The sequence below is a fragment of the Tenrec ecaudatus genome, chromosome 12, assembly GCF_050624435.1.
Source record: "Tenrec ecaudatus isolate mTenEca1 chromosome 12, mTenEca1.hap1, whole genome shotgun sequence".
Taxonomy (NCBI): domain Eukaryota; kingdom Metazoa; phylum Chordata; class Mammalia; order Afrosoricida; family Tenrecidae; genus Tenrec; species Tenrec ecaudatus.
Genome location: NC_134541.1, coordinates 45999077 through 46018416, shown reverse-complemented (window position 1 = coordinate 46018416; position 19340 = coordinate 45999077). Strand labels below are relative to the sequence as shown.

Genomic DNA, 19340 nt, shown 5'->3' with positions numbered 1-19340 from the left:
TGTGAAGGGAGACATCAGACAGTGTAAGACAGCAGCTCTCAACCGTGTAGGTCATAACTCCTTTGGGGATCGAAGGACCCTTTCACAGGGGCTGTCTAATACATCCTGCATATCAGATAGTTACAATTCATAACACTAACAAAGTCACAGCTATGAAGTAGCAATGAAAATAATTTTATGATTAGGGGTCACCACAACATGAGGAACTGTCTTAAAGAGTCGTGGCATTAGGAAGGTTGAGAACCAATGGTGTAAGGCGTGAAAAAAAAAATTTATAAATTATCAAGGGTTCATGAGGGAGGGAGAATGGGTGAGGAAGGAGGAAAAAATGAGGAGGTGATACCAAGGGCTCAAGCAGAAAGAAAATGTGTTGAGAATGATGATGGCAACAAATGTACAAAAGTGCTTGACACATTGGATATATATATGGATTATGATAAGAGTTGTACGAGCCCCCAATAAAATGACTGAAAAAAAAGAATTTCTTGAAAATAAGCCAATTTTATCAAAGTGAAATTATATGCTATTGAATAATTTACCTTATTCAAATGTTGTCCGATGTAACCTCTTCCACAACCAACATCCAAAGCAATGGGGAAATCTCTAAAAAGAAAAGACTTAAATTATGCTCTGTTGGTAACAATATCAATTATACGTTACACACTCACTTCAAGAGGAGCAGTCTTTCATGCTTGGAAAGAAGAGTTGTGCTTTCATTCACCCCACTGGTTAAGTATGAACAAAGAAAACAATACTTGCTCTCTCAGACATGGAAAACAAGGAGAAAATCACAGAGGCACTACCACCAATCCTGTTAAAAAATCCCCCAGATTCTGCCATTTCAGATATCAAGTTCTCCATATTTAATCTCGAGTCTGGAGTCAAAATGGATTACATTTTATTAAGAAAGCAGCACTCACCTAGCAATGTCATATACACGGTCTGCAATCTGACTCGCAACCTGAAAAGACAACAAGAAGTAATGGTACATACAAGTTAAGGTTTAACAGAAAATTAACACTTTTCCCAGTAATGAACAATCGGTAGGCTGTGTACATTTCAGCCAGTAAAGAAATGCTTCCTTTTAGCCCCCTTTCCCTTTGACCATACCAAGTTTCATTAATCATTCTGAATAGAAAGATCAAAGATCAAGTCAATTCAGGTACACAGCACCCCTACAGAATAGGGTAGACGTGCCCCTGTGGGTCTGCAAGACTAACTCTGTACAGGGGTCGAAACCCTCGTCTCTCCAAGCCGGGCAGCTGTCGTTTCAAACTGCTGCCCATGTGGATAGCAGGCAAACCCGCAAGCACTACTCCAAGTCAAAAGAGAAATCAGTGTGAATAATGTATTTTATTTAACCCAATATATCAAAATAAGATTACTTCATCATGGAAGCAATAAGAAATATTATTGAGATGATGTACAATAGTTTTGTTCTCAATGAAATAAATAAGTATTTCAAACCCATAGCACAGCTTGACTGGACTGTTACATAGTTAGATAACCGAGGCTGCCTAAGGGCAGACCCAGAGCAGTGGGGAGCCTGGGATAGGAGGGGGTCTCAAACCACTACCAACATCATGGGGGCTCAGCTAAGGGTGGGGGAAGGAGACCTGATACTGGGAAACAGAAGCTAATAAGCAAAAAAACCAAAGGACCCGGGCGGGTAACATGTAGAAATTGACTAACAAACCACCCTAATGAAGCTGAGCACTCACTCGAGGACCTGGATCGGGGTCGGGCACTATGAAAAGAAACCCATCAGATAGACAGGCCCTTGGCTCTCTCCCCCAGGATGCCAGTTTGAAGCTTGGTCTAGTGTACTAAACCTTTCCCATGCCTCACTTCCCCTTGTAACAAAACCTTTCTATGCTTTACTGCATGCTCTGTTTCTTAGCAGAATACCCTCTTGCAAGACTAAGAACGGAGCATTGACTACAAGCAGCCTAGGAAACACCGCAATATCTTTGGTGCTGGGACTTGGGCGCTTCTCTTGTGGACCAGCAAGTAGTAGTGGCCACCTCTAGGCCAGAGGCCTCGCACAAGCCTTTTATTTGCTACGCCCTTGCTAGCGTCCAACTTGCAGCTCTACCTTAACTTTTTCTCTCACTCTTTTGGCCTTTTCACATGTGCCAATAGAGCGCAACTACACTCCTCAGAACCCTTTTCAATCACACCCAGCATCCTGAGGCCCAGGAGACTGGCTGGCCCCATACAGGTGTCTGCCCACCATGTATTTTTCATGGTGCTAGGTCCATGCCACCTAGCCAGGGGCCTGCTGGGAGCACAAGTCACTGGGGAGGGTGACTGGAGGCCAGTTCAGAACAGCTAAGACCTGGCATAGGAGGAGGGCCACCACCACCACCAAGATCACGGTGGCCCAGTACCCAGGTTCCCTCAGTCCCTAATGGCTGATCATCAATGCTGAGTGCACATGAGCCAGAGCTGGAGGGTGTTAGGCTGTACGTTGGAGGATCCTAGTTCCTTGACCACATGGATGGCCCTCAGACAAAAGGCCTCTGTTCTGCTTGTGGGCTTGAGACTCTCTCATCCCGTAATGCAGAGCCAGTCTTGACAGAGCCCTTGGCAGACTTCAGGGCAGGTGTCATGGAGGTGGCACACTCTTTCCTGGGCACCTGTTGACTTTAAGGTGTCAGCAGATTACGGCCCGAGGCTGACACAGGTAATCAGTAGCACACATTGCTATAGCCCCAACAAGCTCTTTACTGATGTCAGTCCCCGTGGGAGCTGGAGCTGGAACAAACTGAGGGTCTCCCAGCTGTCATCACTACATAGCTGGTACAGAGGGCATACCAACTGTGTGCTTTCCAAAATCCTTTTTAACTTACCCCCTTTCGCTTTTAGCTTTTTTTTCTCAAAAATTTTTAAATCATTTTATTGGGAGCTCATACAACTCTTACCACAATCCATACATCCATCCATTGTGTCAAGCACATTTGTACATCTATTGTTCTTGTCATTCTCAAAACATTTGCTTTCTACTTGAGCTTTTGATATCATCAGCTCCACATTTTCCCCCTCCTTCCACCCACCCCCTCCCTCATTAACTCCTGACAATTTATAAATCATTATTTGTCATGTCTTCCACTGTCCAATGTCTCCCTTCACCCACTTTTGTGTTGTCTGTCCCCCAGGGAGGGGGGCTATATGTAGATCAGTGTGATCAGTTCCTCCTTTCTATCCCTCCTTCCCCTTACCATCCTGGTATCGGTACTTTCATTATTGGCCCTGAGGGGTTTATCTGTCCTGGATTCCCTGTGCTTCCAACTCTTATCTGTACCAGTGCACATCCTCTGGTCTAGCCAGATTTGTAAGGTAGACTTGGGATCATGATAGTGGGGGGAAGGAAGCATTAAAGAACTAGAGGAAAGTTGTATGTTTCATTGGTGCTATACTGCACCGATTGGCTCGTCTCCATCATTTTTAGTTTTTATATACAGCAGAACCCCATGTTCGACCGTATCAGTACTCGACATAATCGGATTTCGAAGTAAAATGTCAAAAAATTTTTGCATTGTTGTTTGAACAAAACATTGGAATTTGACCTGAAGCACGTGATTTTTGTAAACAAAAGCAGCTTGTGTTTCAGTCACTTGGCGTTAGTTGGAGTTAGTACATGCTGTTTAAACCATTTCCAGCTGTGTTACAAGCATTTTGCTATAATTTTCTTAGTTTTTGTAGCTTTTTGTACTTTTTTAGATAAAAAAACATGGGTCCTAAGAACAAGTTTTTTGAAAAGAATCATCATGATAAGGAACTGGTTAACCATGTTATCGATATTGTTGATAATTTAGTAAATCCTTTTAGAAAACACTGAAAGAAACGCCAACAGCAGACCACATTAGACAGAGTTGGGTGTTTGTTTGTTTTAAAGAAAGCCAGCCAGGTCCTAGTGAAAAAAGGTAAAGAAGTGGGGGGTGGGGGGGAACAACAAAAACCTCCTGAAAAGCAGCTACCAGTTGATTTCATGGAAGGGGCTTCCCCTTCCAAACAATGACTCTCTCTCCAGCCCTCCTCTCCACATCCATGTCCACAGATCCAGATCCTCATCAAGCTCAAGGTATGTGCTATACTGTAGTTGTTAAAAACATTTTTAATGTTGTGCTTATTTAAATTATACTATTTAACTTTGAACTTATTTACTTTGAAATTTCTGTGTAGTGTTTTATATAAAATATGAAATTGTGAGCACCAATTTGCAGAAGCTATGGATGACAGAAGCCCAAAATCCATTTAAAGGGTCCCCATGGATTAAGCATCCAGTGAATGCCCTCTGACCAGATCCAGAGATGTGAATAGCTTCACATGGCAGATCTGACTAGAAGAAAATGGAGTACCTTATCCCTTGATCTCCCTTTTGACCCATCTTAAAGTTATTTTTAATATTCTCTGCTTTCTTTACAATTCGGGTTTTTCTGTTTTGCTATAGCTGGTGGATTTTGTTTGTTTCTTATTTGCATTTTGTCTGAGTTTCTGTATATAAAACCTAGGATAGGTAAAATTACAGACAGACAGTAATTGGATTAATAAATATCTACGGGCATGGCAATGGAGAGGTTGGAGGAAAATGGGTCACTAACAGGACATAGAGAAGAAGATGTTCTGAAATTGACTGTGGTGATAATTGTACAACTCTTCTTAATATGACTGAGATGAAATCATGATATGTGAAGAATATGCCAATGAAACAAAACAAAACAAAAAGGTAGGTTCAAATCCGTTCCAGCACACACAGGGAACTGTGAAGCTTGTAGGAATCTTGGCCACTGGGGGAGTGTCCCAACGAAGAAGGGTACCCCATTACTCCATGCCACATTTACAAATGGCTTGGCCACTAGAAGATAGACTGCCCCAAGAGAGATCCTACCCTTAGGCCTTGGTGGCCTTGAACTGAAGGGGTCCTAATCTTCACCAGGTCCCTGCCAAAACATCATCAATGAATAGACACTGGAGTCAAGGGCAACCCTGTGGCAGATAGGACCATTAATTTTAGTGCTGAATGTGCATGCTGCTTTCTGGAAAAAGCACAGGCACTTACCTACTAGAGATACCCCCCTATTAAGTATGAGCAAGGAATTCAAAAGCTCCTAGAGGTACACCTCCCAGAAAAAGTAGCAGTAGTGCACTGCAGAGGTCACATGACGGGCGTGGTAGTTACATAATTTCCTGCCAACTTGAAGTGTAGGGGTGGAGTCAAGCCTAGTCAGGTCACAGCCTGATGTTGCCTCCTTGTGGGCATGACCTCCTCATAAACAGGGTCCTGAGAACCTCCCTACCCCTCTCTGCCTTCACCTTCCTGGTGATGCCATGTGGAGATACAACTACCACCATTGGATCCACAAGACTTTGTACCCACCAGTTAGTGAAGGGTCTGCATCATTGCATGTGACTTTGTGAGTCTGAAGAAGGACTCATGGACTAATATTGGCTTTATGTGCTTGAGTTGGACTGGGCTGTTTTATTGATGCATAATTACTTTTTGATATAAAACTCTTTCTTATTCATATATTAATGTCACTGAATTTGTGTCTCTAGTCAACCCAGCCTAACACAAAGGGAAAGGGCAATGTTGCATTCAATAAAGGGATGGGCAAATAGAGATGTAAGGGACACTGAGATGAACAGAAGTCTTCTGGAGTTTGAGGGCCCACTAGTTCCTTACTTTTGCAGCTGAAAACATTAAGTCCTTCGATACAGCCAGAAAAAGTCCAAGAGGTCACCAAGCTTTTATTACGAGAGTTAGTACCCAGATTCAGCTTGCCCCACGTGATAATGGCCTTACTTTTACTTCTCATATTAGCCAGCAAGTCAGCCAATCCTTGGGAATACATGGTGCCTCCACACTTCTTGGAAACCCTAATCCTCTAGCCAAGTTGATAGGGCCAACTAAAACCTAAAATGCACTCTTGGCAAATTGTGTCAAGACATATTTATCCTGGATACAGGCCATTCCCTTAGCCTTACTGAGGCGGAGGACTTGCCCTACCAGTCAGCTTAAGCTAATCCCCTTTGAAGCTTTGTGGGGTAAACTTTTCAGTGCTCCACTGTGTGATTTGATGAAGAAACTAACCAAATGGTTACTTTTTTCACTTCCCCATCCAAGCGTCAAAGGCTGATATAGGAAGTTGGGCCACAGATCCCCTTAATACCTCCTCCTATTCCCATTTGTATGAACCCAAGTCCTCATAGAAACACGGCTGATTAGGTTCCGGTGATCCATCCTTATAGAAGGGCCAAATGGAAGGTGACCCCAATGTGGAAGGGCCCCTATCCTGTTTTACTTTCTACCCTCATGGGAGTGCAAGTGCCCAGCATGTCCAGCTGGATCCAGTATACCAGTACCAAGCCTTACATACCCACAGGGACTAGCAGCCCAGAAGAAGAGGCCACCACAAAGCAGGAAGCCCTGCACCACAAAGCACCTTGGCCTGAACAGCTTGAGAGGCTTTAGTACCTTTACAAGGGAAATATTCTTCCCACAAAGAATTATTCTACAACTGTCTCCCCCTCTCTGGTCGGGAAGGCACGTTCTTGGATAACTATAAGGAACACTACTGATGCCTTCTCACTCCCACGTGACAAAGAGAGATACAACAAAAGGAGCCCCATTGCTTCCCGAATTGTCTTTACTGTGCGCTTTGCCTTTAGTAAAACATTCTTTCCTCCTGCCTCGCTGCTGTGAAGCTGTTAAATCATAAAAACTGGATGCCATGTTAGCCTCATGGCAGCAGTCCCAGCTCCCAAAGAACCTGAGTCCCGTAAATCCCCTTGGCACCAGATGTCGATTCTAATCCCAATGATGGGCAACTCCTCCCCTGAACAGGTAGCCTCACTGGCCCAGCTCAGCAGGAAGTAGTTTCAGAACAAAGATCACTGGCCCAATTCCTAAAATGAATCTTACTCACAATCTCTTGAGTGGAGAAATGTTAGGTGGTTAAACAGTTTAGAGCCAGAGGAAAAGGAGAAAGTAGAAAGAGAAGGACTAAAACAGGGTCACTACTGGTCCTGACAGGGTCATCTGTCCTGGATTCTCTGTGTTTCCAGGTTCTCTTTGTACCAATGTACATCCTGTGGTCTAGCCAGATTTGTAAGGTAGAATTGGGATGATAGTGGGGGGGGGGGGAGAGAATCATTTAGGAACTAGAGGAAAGTTTTATGTTTCATTGTTGCTACACTGCATCTGTAAGGGGATGTCCAGTTGCCTACAGATGGGCTCTTGGTCCCCACTCCCCACTCCCCCTCATTCACAATGATTTTTTGTTTTGATGCCTGATACCTGATCCCTTCCACACCTCATGATCACACAGGTTGCTATGCTTCTTCCATGTCGGATTTGTTGCTTCTGAGCTAGATGGTCGCTTTGTTTTCCTTCAAACCTTTAAGACCCCACATGCTTTATCTTTTGATACCAGGTACCATCAGCTTTTTTCACTACATTTGCTTATGCACCCATTTGTCTTCAGCGATCATATTGGGAAGGTGAGCATCATGGAATGCCAGGTTACTTGAACAAAGTGTTCTTTCATTGAGGGAGTACTTGAGTGGAGGGACAATGTCCATCTGCAACCTTAACACTAAACCTATACATATATGCACAGATTTATTTCCCCATATTATATAAATATATTTACATTTGTACATGCCTGTATTTAGACGTCTATAAATGCCCTTTGCCTCCTAGTTCTTTCCTCTATTTCCTTTTACTTTCCTCTTCTCCCACTATCATGCTCAGCCTTCAATTGGGTTTCAGCAATTCCTCTCAGTTACATTGCCCTTGAAAAAGCCCTACCAGGCCTCTTACACCCTCCTTGCCATTGATTTTGGATCACTTGTTCCCTTGTCCCTGGATTTGTTAACACCACTTCCTTTCCCCTACTTCCCCTCTCCCATGTACCCCTGGAACCGTGGGTTCCGTTTTTTCCTCCAGATTGTTTATCCAACCTATCTTATCTAGATAGACCTGCAGAGATAATAATATGCACAAAAACAAGACAGAGCAAAACAAAGCAACAAAAAAAAACAAAACAACAAACCAATGATAGAAAAACAGAAAAGCCTGTAAATAGTTCTGTTTGTTGACCTGTAGAAGTGTTTTCTGGTGGAGTCTGCTGGGGTGCCACGCCCTGGCCCCAAAGTCTATTTTTGGTACTCCCTCAGGACTTCCTTGCTCTGCTCCCCTTGATGTTCTGTTGCACACCCTTAGTATTTTGACTCTGTGTGGTGGGGTCTGATAGGGTGCAATTCCCACAGTGTCTCTAGTGTTGTACCCTGTAGGGCTATGGGTCAGTGAGAGATGTCCTGTCTCATAGTGGGGCCAGTCAATATGGTCCTCTCAGTGCATTGGCTGCTCTGAGCGGGGATATCATCCTCAAGGCTTGGTGGGCCAGGATGTGCTCCACTCTCTCTTCCTTCCCCTTCATTTGCTCCCATGTGCTCTGTTGAGTGGTGATAACAGGAAGAAAAGGGTAGAAAGGGGGAACTGATTACAAGGATCCACATATAACCCCCTCCCTGGGGGATGGACACAGAAAAGTAGATGAAGGGGGACATCAGACAGTGTGAGACATGACAAAATAATAATGATTTATAAATTATCAAGGGTCCATGGGGGGGTGGGGAGGGAGGGGAGAAACGAGGAGCTGATACCAAGGGCTCAAGTAGAAAGCAAATGTTTTGAGAATGATGATGGCAACAAATGTACAAATGTGCTTGACATAATGGATGGATGGATGGCTTGTGATGAGTTGTATGAACCCCCAATAAAAGAAAATGATTTAAAACAAAGAAAGAAAATGTTTTGAAACTGATGGTAACAGCAATTGTAAAAAAAACAAAAAAACAAACAAACAAACCCAAACCTAACTAACTAAAAATAAAATAAAATAGGGTTACCCACCAGGAAGGCAAGGCCCTGGACTTCTCTCCTGGGCTACCTACTTGAAGCTGCCAAGTGGGCTGAAAGTTCCTCTGTGCTTTCACTCTTTCCCTTAGAATAAAACGTTCCTATGCTTTGCTTTACGTCTCCCGGCTGAATTCTGTCTCCCAAGACGACATAGATCCGAGGATTAGAACCAACCGGGGACTCACGGTAACACATAACCATTTTAGGTGTTGAATAACCAACCACATGTACCACTGGGACCCATACCAGATAGACAGCACAGATAGAGAAGAAACTACAGCTTTAGCCTTGGGGAGGTGTGGCGGGGGGGATGAGGAGAGAGCTTATAATTCAGCCTCTTCAGATTTCCTCTCCCACTCACTAGAACTCAAAGGTCAAGCTTCACTGAAGACTTCGGAAGGTCTTTTTGGCATGAGATTCTGCGTCTACCTGTCCTTTCCTTTACCGATAAGGCTTATTCCCCCTTATCTCAGCTTGACGATAGTTAAGTATCCCGCCCCAGTGGCCGTTCCTGATCACTGCAGTCACTACTATTTAGCATTAAAGTAAAAAAAAATGTTTTTAACCTGTCCAAAATTCTATAATCTAAATGCCGACGTCTCCGCAGCCCTGGCCCCAAGAAGGCAAGTCCCCTGAGCTCAGCGGTGTAGCTCTGTGCTGCTCACTGCTGCGGCTCAGCGCTCTTTGCCGAGTGAATGAGTGGACGCACGCGGGAAGGCAGAAAGCACCAGGAATATCCGCACCCCTGCCCTCGCGTGATTCCAGAGGCCCCGGAGGGGCAGGCGGCTCCCCAAGGTCACACAGCACTGTGGGGTCCGGGCCTGCCTGCGCATCAGGACCAAAACCTGGGCTGCACGCCGGCGTGCTCGCGCCCCGAGCGCTCACCTCCTCCCTCAGGTACGCGTACTTCATCGGCTCTGCCTGTCGCGCCGCCCAGTTCTTCTGTTTCCTCTTCATAGCCCGGTCGAAGATGTTTAGGGTCCTGGGCGAGGCGCCGTGCGGCGGAGGGCAGCCCGAGGCCAGCTCCCTGCGGCTCAGGTTCTGCACGGAAACGCCAGCCGCCCCAGGTCGCCGCCACGGTCCGCAGAGAACCCTGAGTCGCAGCATTTCCAGGGAGGACACCAGCGGCCGGCGCGCCCCGCGGCTTCGGCGCCCCCTTGGGGATGTTCGCCAAGGGCTCAGCGGAAGAAGTTTGGCCCAGCTCGCCTGCCGTTGTGCGTGAGCGGCGCGCGAAGGATTATGGGTGTGGGTCCCACGTGAATAGGCGCCCGGCAAAGGAGGTCGGAAGTGCGCTGTGGAACGCTTGAGACGTCGGTGGAAATCCAAGAAGCAGTTTCGGACCCGGCGTCTTGTGAATCCGTGAGTGGTGCCTCCCGTCCATTTGGCCCTTCCGACCTCCTTGGTTGAACTTCCCTCCTCTCCGTGGACCTCAGCGCAACAGCTGCTGTGGGAACTGGGCACTCCGTGGGCATCTTTCCTGACGGGGGAGGTTAGAGGGCAGGGTGGGCTACAAAGGTCAAAGTGGGCGTTGGGTCTGAGAGGTCTGATATCGTCTGTCCGTAGATCTGGCATTTATTAAGTGGTTTCATCCTAAACATTTACACGTGTTACCTTTACTAGTCGGATGGTATAGAATCTATGTCGGAAGGCTGTTCGGTGGGCGTTAAATGCTTTTCTCATACAAGTACTCTTAAAACAGTATCGGGCACATAAGAGTTTGCTGTTATTTTCTGTATTTTGGTTGCTAAAGTGTGTGACTGCATCTTCGAAACTCTCTTTCCCCCACGTACACCCAGTTAAGGCATAAGAAAGGTTTTATGGGGGGGGCGGAAAAACCAGTCAAGCCTCGTTTTGGTCAGTCCCTATTTGATTTTTATGTCAGTTAACATTTGGCATTTACTAAAAAGCAAATCCAAAGATGCTAAGGCATTGGTGACTGTTTTCAAGCGAAGAGTGCTAATGTTTGTGAGAATGTATATGTACATATATGTTTATGTATATCTAATAATATCTATGTAACATAGATAGGAAAAATTGTACTTATTAACTAGAGCGAGACATCCCTGGTTTTTGTTTGTTTTCATACCTGTTGTTTTTTTTAAGGATGGTAGTTAGGAGGAAGCTGTGGACTAAACCTAAATAGAATTTGATCTGTATGAAGTGCTTTGGAGACTGGTCTCGCAGAACTGCAAACAGTGCAAATGGGACCAGAATGCAAAGAAATAAGGGGGGCGGACTTAGTGTTGGAAGGGTTTTAAATGCATTAACTTTTAACTTATAACACAAATAAGAATACACTTTGAAATTTTGAATGACATTTTCTCCAAAATAAAGTGCTGGGATTCTGGTTGGCTTTGCCTTGAATTTAATGCTTTAAAAGCTTTCAAATGAAAAGAGGATATTTTGGTATGTTTTGTTTTCTACATCTGAACCAGAGTAAGTTGGGGAAATAAATTTAACTTAGCTTTTGGTGTATTCATCATTTCTCAAAAAATTTATTTAATTGTGCACCTAATTCCTCATTATAATACATCTGTTTTGTTTTTCAGTATTTGGTTCATCAAACCGGTGTCCAGCCAGAGCTTTAAAAATGGCATCCAAACAAGAAATACTAAATGACCAGCGGTTTAGACGGGTTACAAAGGACCCTAGATTTTGGGAAATGCCAGAAAATGATAAAAAAGTCAAAATTGACAAGAGATTTCGAGCCATGTTTCATGACAAAAAGTTCAAGTTGAACTATGCTGTGGATAAAAGAGGACGACCCATCAACCACAGTACTACTGAAGATTTAAAACGTTACTATGACCTTTCTGATTCGGATTCAGATCTCTCCGATGATGAAAGCAAAGCCCTGAACGAAAAGAAAGTGAAGAAAAAATCCCAGATTAAGTTAGGATCAGATTCAAAAACTCCAGTCCAAAAGAGTAAGAAAGGCACCAAGAAAATTAATCAAAAGAATTCTGAAAGTGAAACTGAATTAAATAATTCTGAGAGAATTAAAAAAGCGACAATATCCTTTAAATCTAAGAAGTTGGATTCCAAAGTAAGTCCAGAGAAGCATAGCAGAGACATTATATTGAAAGGTACAAAAGAGAAAAAAGATGTTCTTCAGCGTGATACAGACAACTTTCCTAAAGGAAAGCTGAAGAGAGTTGACATCACTGAGAGGGACATCACTGCAACTGTGAAATTGACCAAGGCCAAGTGTTCTGAGACAAGAAAAATACCGTCAGGTTGGTTGGAAAGAATTAGAGATTCTTTAATGTTACATAGTTCCCTTTTATGCTGCTCTTTTAAAATATAAACATATTAATATTTTCACAGTGTAATGGGAATGGTACTATTTATTTGGAAATATGACAGAAAAACATACAGTAGAGTGATTATTATTTTTTTTTAATTTGGTGCCGTAATGGCTAAAAGACAAATAGATGAAGGCTTGAAGGTAAATAATCTTGATTTGTGGTTGCCACTCCTGAGAACTATTTTATAAACCGAGAAATTGCAGGTAGGTAGAGTTGGGTACTCATGAATTCTTTTCTTTGCTGAACAAATAAATACCTAGTACCTGCTATTAGCAGATAGAAAGAGCCCAAGTGGTGCTGTTGGGTGTACATTGAACTACAAGGTCAGTGGTTGAAGCCCCTAGCTGTTCCAAAGGACAAAAGAGAGGGCTGTCAGCTCCCGTAAAGATATGCAGCCTTGGAAACCTAGGTAGCAATTCTACTCTGTACTCTGTGGTCATGGGAGTCAGAATCTAGTTGATGGCAGTTTTCAGTTTATTGGCAGATAACAGGTGCTTGGTGGTGGTGTGGTTTAGGCACTGGGCTGGTAACCTACAAAGTTAACAGTTTAAACTCCATCACTTGCTCCCTAAGGGAAAGATGAGGCTGTCCTCTTAAAGATGTGTAGTCTTAAGAATCCAAATAGACTTAATAGCAGTGATTTTGGCTGGTAGAAGAATATGAGTAAGACAGCTTTTCATCTCAGAACTACTGAGCTAAACAATGCTGCGTCCAAATTAAGAAAAGTCATCTCTGGAAATGCAGAGCTCCCAGGAAAGAGTTGGTTCAGGTGAAAGATTCCGTCAGTGAACCAACAGATTCTCTTCCTGAGTGGACAGTGCCCCCTTCCTGTAGAATTCATTAATTGGCGAGAGGGTCTTGACTTGATTTGCATGTGGTTTTATTTACCAATTAACCACCTGCTAAACTCTATTAAGGAGCCCTTATTGTACAGTGATTGGCAGTTCGAACCACTAGCCCCCACTGTGGGAAAAAGATTCAACGTTGTACTCCCATAGAGTCTTGGCATTTCTACCATGCCTTGTAGGGTCTCATGAGTCAGAATTGACTTAATGTCAGTGAGTTTGGTTTTGCTTGTTTGAAACCAGGTGTGCTCACGCTTTTTCAGCATGCGAGCTACTTCTAAAATGATCATGTCAAAACAATCTACCAACTGCAAAAATCCAAAACATATTTTATTTATTGCATTTATTCATAAATGCATTGAGAATTCTTTATATGTACAATGTATGTTTATGTACCTTGCATAACCGCATGAGTCCATATTGCACAACACAATTAACTGTGTACATTTTTTGTCATTACCTGAGTTTACTCTAATGACCAGCACTGAGTGGAATGAGCCAGACAGTCGCTGCTGACAGCCAGCCTCAAGCACACATTGGACTTAATGATCTTTATATGGGTAAAGTCTGACTCACATAAATAAGTAGAACCAAATAATGCAGTCAGAGAGGCAGCACATTTTCTTATGTTTGGGTACTTTCCCTCTGCAAGTAAGTTCCAGAACTGTTCATGCGCTCTGGACTTGGAGCTGAATGTCGGCTTGTAGCATCAAAATCTCCCATTCTGTATGAAAGTGATACGTTTTTGTCTTCTTACTTGGCCCAACTCCCCCACTCATTTTAATACCCTTTCTTACGTTTAAGAGAAAAAAACAAGGTCTAAAAATTGACAATTACTTAGCTTGTCAGTTTTGCTGCACTTAGCGCCGTTGTTTGCGCATGCGTTTCACACCTAAGATTGCATTTGATTGGCTGTGCTGTATGTCAGTTAAGTGACTGGATTGATGATAGGCTTATGTCTATTTTTTTAATGCCATGTGACCGACCCACGCTCCATTTGTGATCGACTAGTAGATTGCAATCAATGTATTGAGTAGCCATTATAAATCCTATAAAGTGACCCTTCTATAGCAGCACTGTCTAATAGAAATATGAGGTTTTGGGTGTTTCAGTAGCCACATTAAAAAGGTAAAGAGAAACATAAAATCAACTTTAATATATTTTATATAATCCAGTATATAAGAAGTGCATATTATCACTTTGACATGTTATCGGTATTTTTAAATTTAATAGAATATTTTACTTAAGGAAAACTTTATTTAAACTAATTCAACTCTAGTGTACTTTGCCTCTTAGAGCACAACTTGATTTGAATTAGCACTGTCAGGTGCTCAATAGCCATATGTAGTTATGGGCTAACTTAATGAACAATAGATCTTAAATAGAAGATTAAATTCATCAATCATAATACAAAATCAAATAAGAGCACTATAAAATTCATTCAGCTAAATGCTATGAGAAATCAGTTAAATTTGGAGGCCTGAACATTCACATAGAAAGAACCTAAACAAAGGTAAAGTTAGGTATGTCAGAAGACATTCAATATAATGACTAATAAGACACTGAAAGGGTGCATGGCGAATAGTGTTAGAAATGGGTAGAATTACGAAGAAGTTCCTGCCTCTAGTTCATGTCTACTAGATTTATTAAAGTTTTGTATCACTTCTGACAGTTGTAAAATTTGAGTGTTGGTACTGTTAACAGTTCATGGTGTAACCGAGAATTAGTTGTTTTAATAAATATTGACTGGCTTTACTATTTAGTAAATATTGACTGGCTATAATCACAGGAACCAAGTAGAGTAAGCATCAGGAAAAGGCAGAAATGTCTTAACAGACTGCACAGGGAAGGCAAGACATAGCAGGCAGTATACAAATTTGTAGGTACCTACCTGGCCAGTTCTACCTTTTTCTTCACCAGAGTACTAGATTGCCTTTCTAATTGATTTATTCATATTCTTGACTTTCTCCAGTTTTCTTCAGTGTAGTCAACGTGATTTCCTCAGTATGCAAATATCTATTTTGAAAATAAGTCAGTAGTTTGTATGACAAAGTACAAAATTCCCTACATGCTTTTTGGGTAATATGACTACTATCTAAGCTCTAGCTTTGTTTCTTCCCGGATTGCTTGCTGTCAGCTCTCCAACATGCTTGCAGACTTTTTCTTGTAAGTAGATCTTTATAGATGCTTTCCTTACTGTTTGCAACAAATTCCCTTTACTAATCTAACTCTGACTACTTAATCCTCTTGATCTTTAAAGTAATAGCCCAGTTATCACTCACTTAATCCAAAATGAAACCCACTACCCTTCATAGGGTTTCCAAGACTGCAGATCCTCACAGGAGTAGACAGCTTCTCTTTCTCCTACAGAGCAGCTGGTGAATTTGAGCTGCTGACCTTGAGGTTAGCAGTCCAACATCTAGCCCACAGAGCCACCTTCTCACTCTTCTTTAGAGGCGCTGTGAATCAGCATTGACTAAATAGCGGTGAATTTAGTTATGGTTTGTATAGCTCTATTCCTTCTTAGCACTTGTCCTTGTTTTGTCACTTTTGTAGAGTGTATGTATTGATTTTTATTGGACTAGTATTCATCTATCTATGCCCTGTTCACATACAGGTTACACCAGTGTTTCTCAACCTTTCTAATGCCCCGACCCTTTAATACAGTTTCTCATGTTGTGGTGACCAACCGTAAAATTTATCTTTTCGTTGCTACTTCATAACTGTAATTTTGCTATCGTTATGAATCAGTCAGTCCCTGTGAAAGGGGTCTTTAAACCCCAAAGGGTCACGACCTGCAGGCTGAGAACCGCTGGGCTGCACTAACTACAAGGCTGGGTTCTAACCTACTAGTCATTCTGCAGAGGGGAGGCTATCTGCTTCAGTGCAGATGGGAAGTCGCAGCAATCCAGGGGCTTTTACTCCGCTCTATACGATCTCTGTGAGTGGAGTCAACTCAATGGCCGTAGTTTGGTTTGGGTTTTGGGATCCTCTTCGCTGAGGACAGTTGTTAGTTCTTTTGACTACCCTTAGATATTGCATACCAAACACACCATAGATATTAATGAAGGAATTTATGGGTCTACTTGCATAATCTGGTTATGTTTGTTTCAATTAAGTGCATTTTCTTGATATCTCTCTCTGCTTTGGTTCCTTGTATAATGGCAGGAAATGGTTATGAAAACTCACCAGAAGGTAAAGCGTGTGAAGATTCTCTGGTGGAATATTCAGAACCTACTAGCGAAACATCTGATGAGGAATCTGAAGATGAAATTACAGGGATTGGTAGAACTTCAGCTGATGATGATGACGACGACGATGATGATGAAATAGATAATGAAGATGAGGAGGATGAAATAGATAATGAAGAAGAGGATGAGGATGATGAAAGTGATAGTGGCCCTGACCTTGCTAGGGGCAAAGGAAATATAGAAACTAGTTCTGAAGATGAAGATGATGAAGAATTAATTCCAGAAGAATTTGGTTTTGAGCATGCTTGGAGAGAATTAGATAAAGATGCTCCTCGGGCTGATGAGGTAATCTTGTTAATAAGATTTTATTTGAAAAAATATATACATTTATGAATGTATATAGAATTTCTGTTATTTAAGAAAAATTGTTGGTAAATCTCTTAGTATTTTAATTAATATTTCTTACTTTAGAATTATAAATTGGAAGTAGGAAAAGATGTGTAAAGAAAAGGTTCTACAATGCAAGTCCCAAGCAAGCTGTAGAAAATGTTTTTGTTTTAGCTCAATGTATATTAGTTCCTTCCACACCTATTAGAAATGCTACATGAAATATATATTCAACTTGCATACTCATGCATAGTTGGCAAAATGGCTCAACATACATGATAACTATCGAGTCATCTCATAATCATGTCCTGATCCAAGAAATAAGAACAAAAATAAGAAAGTGTTTCTCTGATGGTGGTCTTATTTGAAGTTCTCTTTTTACGTATTGAAATCACTTGGGTATCTGCTATATGAATCACTTCTAATTTTTGTATATTTATTAAGTCCTGAGGACTCCTGATTACATAGTGGCTTATGCATTGAGTTGCTCATCACATGGTCAGCAGTTCAAATTTTCCATCTGCTTCACAGGAGAAGGATGAGGTTACTAATCCCTTAAAGATTTATGGTCTCAGAAACTGACAGGGCCATTTATATTCTATCTACCCTACAGGGTTGCTCAGAGTTAAAATCAACATGATGACAGTGATGTTGAGTTTATTAAAGCACTGGGCATGATACCATGTGATACCTTGTTTTTCAGATTACACATCGATTAGCAGTTTGCAACATGGACTGGGATCGATTAAAAGCAAAAGATTTGCTGGCTTTGTTCAATTCATTTAAACCCAAAGGAGGTGTTATATTTTCTGTAAAGGTGAGAATTTATTTCATTTCTGGACTAAGCATTTCTAAATATTTTTAAGTTAAATCTGGTTGTTTAAAGAATAAGTTTTTCTATTTTATAAAAAAAATTGTTTATTTTTCCCCATCTCCCTTTCCTTCCCCTAGTCTACCTTAAGTGGGAAACATTTCTCTTGAATTTTTTCTTTTAAATAGTGTTCTCATGCAGTGTTGCCCTTTACATAAGCAAGTTCATATATATTTGTTTGTGTTTTGTTCTTTATTTTTGTGAGGTATATGCCAGTATAGAGATTACTGAGTCGTGTGATATTTCTATTAACATTTGTTTAAGGAAGCTTTATACTGTTTGCCATAGTGGCTGCACACTTAATGCAGTCCCACCAGCAATGCATTAGGCTGATTTGTCCAGAGAAACTAAAACAATGCATATCATATATGTGTAAGAAAGAAGTTTAGATCAAGAATTAATTTTATATCAGGACGTCCAGCCCAGTCCAAGTCAAGTTCATGGGTCTGATGCTACCTGCAGCTCTTCAGAGGCCTATAACTGTAGGCCAAGGCTACAAAAAGTGAAACAGAAAGCAGGGAGATCATAGGCCCATGGGTGCAGAGTCATGTGGATTTAAGGACCCTGGGAACATGGCAGGGTACCCACAGGTCTCCCAGTTGGCAGCCCACACAGGACCGCCCCTGCAGTAGACACAGTCTCGGCTAGGAGGAAGGCAAAGGACCAGAGGAGGGAGTTCCCAATGTCTCTCTCATAAAAAGCTCACACTCCAGGAGGCTTCGCCAGATTCTGACCTATCTCCACACAAGTGAGTATAGAATATAAACACCGAGAGAGTATATGAGGGTTCCAATCTCCACGTCATCTCTAGCGTGCTTGCTCACTCTTTCTTTTTGTCAGCTATGCTGTCAGTCTGGAATGAAGTTAAAGGTCAGTGATCTTGACTACTTCTTAATGTTTGCTGACCATCCTGATAGCACCTTGGGTGAATTGCCTCTTCGTGTTTCGGCTACTTTTTAATTTAAAAATCCATCCCATTTTTAAACAGTTTTATTGGCACATAATCCACATACCATACAATTCCGTCGTTCTATCATATCAACAAGTGCTGTACAGTGATTTCCACAATCATTTTTAGAACATTTTCTTCTTGGGTTCAATGTTAATAGCTTCCCAATTCTCCTCTAACCTCTCCCACCACACCCTCAAGAAATAACTAATCCAGTTATTGTCTCTATACATTTTACCTATCCTGAATGTCATATACCCAAAAACATACTAAAACAGTCAATAAAGCTACTAACAACAAAACAGAATAAAGAAAAACTAGAAAACAGAATACATGAAAAACTACAACCATTTTAAAATGGGTCAAAAAGGAGATCAAATGATAAGTGTTAAATTTTAACCTAACTACATCTGCCATATCCACCTTCCAATGCATTCTGTGAGGCTATTGATGAACATCGGCAGTGATGGTCAGAGGAGCTTCACCTGATGCTTAATCCACGTGTATTTCCCCTTCGCTTTTTTTTAATCATTATTTTCAAAATTACATTATTTGTATTTTCTTGTAAGGTTACAGTTTTCTATAAATTTTACAGAGTAATGTTTTATTCAATATATTGTTGCCCGAAAATTTTCCCTAATATGTGGCCTCTCTTTTTATCCTTTTCATGAAATATATTGATGTACATAAATGTCATTATTTGGAGTATCATTCCTATGTTTTATCTTGTAGCCTGTATTAGTTTTCCGCTCCCCTCTCCCCCTCAGCTTTCAAAAATAAATTCATTTTTATGTACAATTCTTGGATCACTGAGGTTGGTATACACCTTCCATGTGGATTTAGCTGTCACCTCACTTGGGTTT

General features: G+C 41.7%; 2 protein-coding genes across 4 annotated transcripts in view; one reads left to right on the top strand and one right to left on the bottom strand.

The window, feature by feature from the left end:
• Positions 1-10129, bottom strand: part of NDUFAF5 (NADH:ubiquinone oxidoreductase complex assembly factor 5) — a 33489-nt gene extending 23360 nt beyond the window's left edge. For both annotated transcript variants that reach the window (XR_012787250.1, XM_075564011.1), the window contains exons 1-3: positions 9812-10129; positions 921-961; positions 540-603 (exon numbers count right to left, since the gene is read on the bottom strand). Coding sequence is in view for 1 of the 2 variants with exons in the window: in XM_075564011.1 (XP_075420126.1) it covers positions 540-603; positions 921-961; positions 9812-10033 (327 nt within the window). In the remaining variant the exon portion in view is untranslated. The remainder of the gene's footprint in view (positions 1-539; positions 604-920; positions 962-9811) is intronic.
• A 4-nt stretch (positions 10130-10133) lies between these two features.
• Positions 10134-19340, top strand: part of LOC142462283 (ESF1 homolog) — a 45442-nt gene continuing 36235 nt past the window's right edge. The window contains exons 1-4 of one of the 2 annotated variants that reach the window (XM_075564009.1): positions 10134-10285; positions 11476-12162; positions 16248-16615; positions 17361-17474. In XM_075564009.1, the coding sequence (XP_075420124.1) occupies positions 11517-12162; positions 16248-16615; positions 17361-17474 (1128 nt within the window). In that variant the 5' untranslated portion in view covers positions 10134-10285; positions 11476-11516. The other variant, XM_075564010.1, reaches the window with a different exon arrangement.